This window comes from Microcaecilia unicolor, chromosome 12 (genome assembly GCF_901765095.1).
Source record: "Microcaecilia unicolor chromosome 12, aMicUni1.1, whole genome shotgun sequence".
Taxonomy (NCBI): domain Eukaryota; kingdom Metazoa; phylum Chordata; class Amphibia; order Gymnophiona; family Siphonopidae; genus Microcaecilia; species Microcaecilia unicolor.
Genome location: NC_044042.1, coordinates 98,265,144 through 98,272,446, shown reverse-complemented (window position 1 = coordinate 98,272,446; position 7,303 = coordinate 98,265,144). Strand labels below are relative to the sequence as shown.

At 42.0% G+C, this 7,303-nt stretch overlaps 1 protein-coding gene across 1 annotated transcript in view; it reads left to right on the top strand.

Moving 5' to 3' along the window:
* Window positions 1–1,134: 1,134 nt before the first annotated feature.
* Window positions 1,135–7,303, top strand: part of LOC115481417 (membrane primary amine oxidase-like) — a 55,369-nt gene continuing 49,200 nt past the window's right edge. The window contains exon 1 of the mRNA XM_030220504.1: window positions 1,135–2,761. Within this exon, the coding sequence (XP_030076364.1) occupies window positions 1,183–2,761 (1,579 nt within the window). The 5' untranslated portion in view covers window positions 1,135–1,182. The remainder of the gene's footprint in view (window positions 2,762–7,303) is intronic.

The following is a 7,303-nucleotide window of genomic DNA, read 5'->3' as shown; positions in this document are numbered from 1 at the left end:
CACCTCCCGTGGAGGGAATTCCACATATCCACCACCCTCTCCGTGAAAAAATTCTTCCTGATATTACTCCTGAGTCTGCTCCCCATTAACCTCAATTCATGTCCTCTAGTTCTACCACCTTCCCATGCGTGGGATAAACACAAAGGAATCCTGTTTAGAAGGAATGGATCTACGGAATCTTAGCAGAGATTGGGTGGTGACGCCGGTAATTGGAGAGTAAAACCAATGCTGGGCGGACTTCTACGGTCTGCGCCCTGATCGTGGTTAATAGATATGGATGGGCTGGAGTGTAAATTTAAGGGGCTTCGACATTAGCTTCAGAACTTTTAGTACAGGAACAGTGCTGGGCAGACTTTTACGGTCTGTGCCCTGAGAAAGGCAAGGACAAATCAAACTCGGATATACATATAAAGTATCACATACCATGTAAAATGAGCTTATCTTGTTGGGCAGACTGGATGGACCGTACAGGTCTTTATCTGCCATCATTTACTATGTTACTATTTTGCTGCATGCCCATTTTCAGCAAGAAAAAAAAAGGCCTTTTTTGCTGGTGCATTGAAAAATGGACCTGTGTGCATCCAATACATGCGTCTACACAGGCACAGACCATTTTCAGCACACATTAGTAAAAGGACCCCTTACTAACAAAGAACCAGGGTTAGTTTGCCAGACCAGTGTCTTTAATTAACTGCAACTTTATCCTACACTAGTTCAAAATTACATATTAAACCAATGATGCAGTTCAGAATATTTCTGGACAGTGACCTGGAGAAATAATTAAAAATGTATAATTGTAATTTCCAAAGAAAAGGATCAGATGACATTTAGAAGTTTTGCATTTCTGAAATGGTTCACAGTCTTTTCTCTTGCACTGGGCTGAGAGCAGAGCTGATGGAGTTCGCAACTCCTTTATCTGAAGTTCCTGTCAAAAAAATGAGGAATCTGACATTCCTTCCTTTCCAATCTGAACTCTTCCTGCTCTGCAGAGCTTCAAAGAAGAAACTTCCCCAGGAGGATCTTATCAAACCTCTGCCATTCCATTGGCCCTCCCCTTCCCTGTCCACATTTCCTGCCAAAATCTAGTAATTTAAATAGACTGTACAAGTTTGAGAGAGCTCTTTTGAAAGCTGAGGCAGCACACCGAGAGGTTCATAGATCATAAGCTGCAAGTGACCAAAAATGAATTTAAAAATAGTTCTTGTCATTCTGGTCTTGCTTTTGGCTGTCATTGTTGTCTTAACTTGCCTCCTGTTGTCTGGCTCAGGCAAAGGAAAAAGTTGTGGACCTCCAGCAACCAGTGATCAGCAGGCAAAGCACGATGACCAGAGCACGGTCTTCTCTGACTTGACTCCGGATGAGTTCTCCCAGGTGGTGAGCTACCTCAAGAACGAGCTTGGGGTGGATTTTGTTGATGCCATTAATGCAAACCCCTCTGACAACTGCATCTATTCCATAGATGTGCAGTTTCCTAAAAAGCAAAAGGTACTGGACTACTTGGATAAAGGTAAACCCAAGCCCAAGAGGGAGGCACTGGCTGTGGTTTTCTTTGGCAACCAACCAGATCCCAACATTACAGAGTACATAGTTGGCCCTCTCCCCACGCCAACCTACTGCAAGGATATCACATTGGAGAAATACAAAGCCAATCTGCCTTATCATCGCCGTCCAGTTATTCTAAAGGAGTATGATCAATTACATTCTTTTCTGAACGATGGAGAATTCCCCAAGGCCAGCAGATTTATGAGAGAAATTTTAGGTTATGAAAAGGATGAAGACTTTGTTGGCCTCACAACTGCTCCCAGGGGGTCCCAGTCGGGAGACCGCAACACATGGTTTGTTGTCTTCCAGAATCCACCAGGGGCTGGTTTCTTCCTGCACCCAGTGGGCCTGGAGATTTTGGTGGATCATAAAAGCCTAAATATTTCCCAGTGGAAACTGCAAAAGGTATTTTACAATGGTATGTACTTCAATAACATGACTCACCTGGAAAACATGTACATCTTGGGCAACTTACCTGTAGTGAAGATTAAGAAAGTTACACCAGAGACAAATTTAGCATCCTTGAGACCTCCAAAAGCTTCCACAACAGCCATTCCCTTGCAGTATGAGCCTCATGGTCCACGTTACAGTGTCAAGAACAACCAAGTGCTTTTTCAGTCCTGGAGGTTTGCCTTTGGCATCAGTGTGAATACGGGATTACGTCTCTTTGACATTAGATTTAAGGGAGAAAGGATTGTTTATGAACTGAGCCTCCAGGATGCCATTTCTGTTTATGGGTCAAATGCTCCCGGTGGCATGGTAACTAGATACATGGATGGGAGTTTTGGTATTGGAAGATTTGCATTTCAGATGGTCAAGGGGATTGACTGCCCCTACACAGCTACCTATGTGGACACAAATCACCTAATGGAGTCTGAAAAGTCAGAGAAGTTGAAAAACTCCATCTGCATTTTTGAACAAAACTCTGGCTTGCCTTTGAGACGCCACTATTCCAACTTTTATTCTATGTATTACGGAGGGCTACCCAACACTGTGTTAGTCGTCAGATCTATTTCTACCCTGGGCAATTATGACTATGTGTTTGACTTCATCTTCTACAGCAATGGAGCAATTGAATCCAAAGTTCATGCCACAGGATACATAACATCATCATTTTTCTTTGCTAATGGGACAGAATATGGAAATAGAGTTGGGGAGTACACCCTGGGTACGATCCACAATCATTTCATCAACTACAAAGTGGACTTAGATGTTGGAGGTAAGGTCATTCACTTGTGGTTGTTCAAGTATTAAGAAACTGCCCAGGTAGATATATTTCAATTTGCTTGTTGAAAGTTACTTTTGGGGGGGGGGGGGGGGGGGGGGGGGGGGGGGGAGAGTGTAGACTGAAGCCAGCCATCAGTGTCAATTCAAAACTTATGATTTCCATGTGCTGAGTCATGTACAGGGCTATATCGGGCTTCATTTAGCAATCTTTTATTTTAAAGAATATATAAAAACTTAGGACTTGTATCCCAGTGTGGAAATGGAAATAGTTCTATGGAGGGATTTTATTATTTAGCTTCCAACCACATAGGAAAACAACCAAATCTGGATGCATGGAACTTTTCTTTCTCAAAGCTTAAATGCCTGGTGACTGATTTCTCATACCGTACAGTATTTATTTGTTGAAGTTAAGCATCAAAAATTCCGAGCTCAGGCTTATGTATGTTTCCTAACCCGATAACTGAACTAGCATCTCAGTCATGCTGGAGGATACAGGAACACATTTGCAGTACCTTGAATTATTCAATAGCAAGTAACCAAAGATGCAAACTTTGTCTCTTTAAAAAAAAACAAACAAAAAAAACTTTGTGAGACTTAGAAATGTGTGGAGGTGACTTGCCCAAGGTCACAGAAGGACTTAGGGGCCATTTTACTAAGTCGCATAAGCATCTATGTGCGCCCAACATGCGTCAAAATGAAGTTACTGTACAGCTACTGCATGGCTCTTGTGGTAATTTCATTTTTGGCGCACGTCTGCTACATGCCCCAAAAATATTTTTTAGTTTCCGGCGTGCGTAGTGGCATTTTGCACGGGTAGGTCATTACTGCCCGGTTACCGCATGAGACTTTACCGCTAGGTCAATGGCTGGTGGTAAGGTCTCAGACCCAAAATGGACGCGCAGCAATTTTCATTTTGCTGCATGTCCATTTTGGCAAAAAATTTTAAAAAGGCTTTTTTTTTTGCAGGTGCACTGAAAAATGATTCTGCGCGCACCCAAAACATGCGTCTACACTTCCGCAGGCCATTTTTCAGCATACCTTAGTAAAATGACCCCTTAATAAGAATACTTCCCTTCAGCCCTTTATTTTCCAAACAGCAAGGGTTCTGTTACTAAGGTGCGCTTCTGTAGGTATTTTGGTGGTATTAAACTTGGGTGCTCACTGGGGGAGGGGTAAAAAGGGATCACTTACGTGCACAGCCACTAATTTTAATAACTACACTTTTTCTAATGATTTCTATGACTTTCTTTTTTTATACTTCCCTATTTTTTGTTAAACCCTTGGAACGTTTTCTCTGGGTACAGTTAGCTTAACAGGGTTTTAAAAGGGTCTGGACGGCTTCCTAAACGAAAAGTCTATAGACCATTATTAAATTGACTTTGGAAAATACACTGCTTATTTCTGGATAAGCAGCATAAAATGTATTGAGCTTTTCTAGGATCTTGTCAGGTATTTGTGACCTGGATTGGACACTGTTGGAAACAGGATACTGGGCTTGATGGACCTTTGGTCTGTCCCAGTGTGGCAATACTTATGTACTTACGCATTACTCATGAACATAACCTTGTTAATATAATTTTTATAGGCTTTCTGTGGACAAATGATAGTAGCAGAAAGACAGTTAATGTTGTGGAGCTGGGGTAGACTCGGTAGCTCTGATGGTAGGTGCTATATCCCCAAGAAACGTGGGCATTGATTCAAAAGGCAGGAACACAGACAACAAACAGACATGCACAAACAATCCTGGAGAAAATCAAATAAATACAAAAAGTGATGGAAAATGTGTGTTCCTAGAAGTGTTTTTTTAAGCCTACATAGGAGATTTAGTAGTCGTGTCAATACAAATTTAAAAAAAAACCCTCATTTTAAATATCTCTTACAAAAATATAAATGAAAATTCACAGATAAGTACATAAGTAATGCCATACTGGGAAAAGACCAAAGGTCCATCGAGCCCAGCATCCTGTCCCCGACAGCGGCCAATCCAGGTCAAGGGCACGTGGCAAGCTACCCAAACGTACAAACATTTTATACAAGTTATTCCCGAAACTGTGGATTTTTCCCAAGTCCATTTAGTAGTGGTCTATGGACTTGTCCTTTAGGAAACCGTCCAACCCCTTTTTAAACTCTGTCAAGCTAACCGCCTTCACTACGTTCTCTGGCAACAAATTCCAGAGTTTAATTACGCGTTGGGTGAAGAAATATTTTCTCCTATTTGTTTTAAATTTACTACACTGTAGTTTCATCGCATGCCCCCTAGTCCTAGTATTTTAGGAAAGTGTGAACAGATGCTTCACATCCTCCTGTTCCACTCATTATTTTATATACCTCTATCATGTCTCCCCTCAGCCGTCTTTTCTCCAAGCTGAAAAGCCCTAGCCTTAGTCTTTCTTCATAGGGAAGTCGTCCCATCCCCACTATCATTTTTGTCGCCCTTTGCTAAACCTTTTCCAGTTCTACTATACCTTTCTTGAAATGCGGCGACCAGAATTGAACACAATACTCAAGGTGTGGTCGCACCATGGAGCGATACAACGGCATTATAACATCCTCACATCTGTTCTCCATACCTTTCCTAATAATACCCAACATTCTATTCGTTTCCTAGCCGCAGCAGCACACTGAGCAAAATTATTTTCAATGTGTCTACTTAGCTCTAAAATGTTGAAGGATCCACAGTCTCTCATAAATTACAGAAAACAGTGAAAACCACCAACATAGGCTATCATGTAAAGGAGTGGCCTAGTGGTTAGAGCACCGGGCTTGATATCCTGCCCCGAAGAGGTCACTAGACCACCAGGGCAGTAGTAAGATAAGGGGAGGGGGGTGACAGGGAGGGGGGGGCGATGGAGTATGTGACAGGGGGAGGGGAAAATGTGATAGGGTCGGAGTGAGGGTGTCATGGGGCGGAGTGGGGTGTGAAAGGGGGCGGGGCATGTGTCCTCCTTTTTGGGGGACAAAATATGGTAACCCTAGGAAGAACTAACTAACTTGTTAGTCTCACTCACACACACATACTGCAGCAGGACATGTTTATCCACTCCTACCCTAGCTGAGATAATATTTAACCATCTCTCTGACCTCAGGTGCACCTTTGTTAAATTAGTTACCTTACTTACTAACTCTTCTTACTCTCTTACCTATCTATGGGATCCTTTTAGAAAGGCGCGCTGAAAAATGGCTTGCGGTAGTATAGGCATGGGTTTTGGGCGCGCGATGATCCATTTTTAGTGCGCCTGTAAAAAAGGCCTTTTTTTGCCAAGAATGGACATGCGGCAAAATCAAAATTGCCAAGCGTCCATTTTGGGTCTGAGACCTTACCGCCAGCCATTGACCTAGCGATGAAGAATCTGGGCGGTAATGACCTACGCACGTCAAATGCCACTTGGCACACATCCGTTATGTGTGCCCGAAAATAAAAAATATTTTTCAGATACGCGTATTGGACGCGCGCCAAAAATGAAATTACCACAAGAGCCACGCGGTAGTTGGGTGGTAACTCCATTTTGGCGTGTGTTGGGCGCCCGTAGATGCTTACACAGCTTAGTAAAAGGGCCCCTATATGTTAACCATCTCTATGATCTCATGTGCAACTTTCTTTAAATTAGTCGCCTTACTTTCTAACTCTTCTTACTCTCTTACCTATCTATATGTTCCATCGTTGCTTTACCCTTCACTGTCAATTAAAATGTTCTGTTACATATTGTGTTGACATTGTAAGTAGTATACTAAGCCATACTTTTGAATATTTTTACTGCTGTAATTGTCTGTTGTTTAGGTTTGATTTATTCTTACTGTACACCGCCTTGAGTGAATTCCTTCAAAAAGGCGGTAAAGAAATCCTAATAAACAAAATAAATAAAATACGTACCAGTGAAAATGGCTGTATAGCCGTGAACAAGCGAGTTAACCAGTAGGCAGCCGTTCTCATCCAGGTAACTCGCTTTGAATACTGGCTGGTTTATTCTTCGTCTGTTTTTCAAGAACAGAATAAATTTGAATAAAGACCAAAAATTGAAACGCTTTCCTGATGTGGGTAAAGAGACTCAGCAAAGACATAAGGCTTTTCCTGCTCTCTGCTGGCGGTTAGCCAATCTCCTGTTTAGAGTGACTTTCAGGTATAAGAAATAGTGAACAAGTTTTGGCCTTTTCCTTGATGCTTTTTCTGCTTTGTTTTTTGATTAATTATTCTCTCTAATTTCTGTTGAATCCCATTAATTGGGGGACTATAAGTGGATCTTTTTTAATTTCTGTAATTGTTTTCTTTAGGGTTGTTAGGATTTTTAATATTTCTTTCATTTTTGGTCCCATTTTCTGATAAGCATTTTTTAATTTTGCTTGTAAATTTGTGAATATCTAATAAAAGGAAAGTAAAAAAAAAAAAGAAAAGAAAAAAAGAAAGATTCATGCTACATCCAAAGAGGGCTGGTGGGTGGGGGGGTGGGGGGGGGGGGGGGGGGGGGGGGGGGGGGGGGGTGGGGTACATTAGTAAGTTCAGAGAGGGGAGACTAGGAGGGAGGCTGGACAGCTGCAG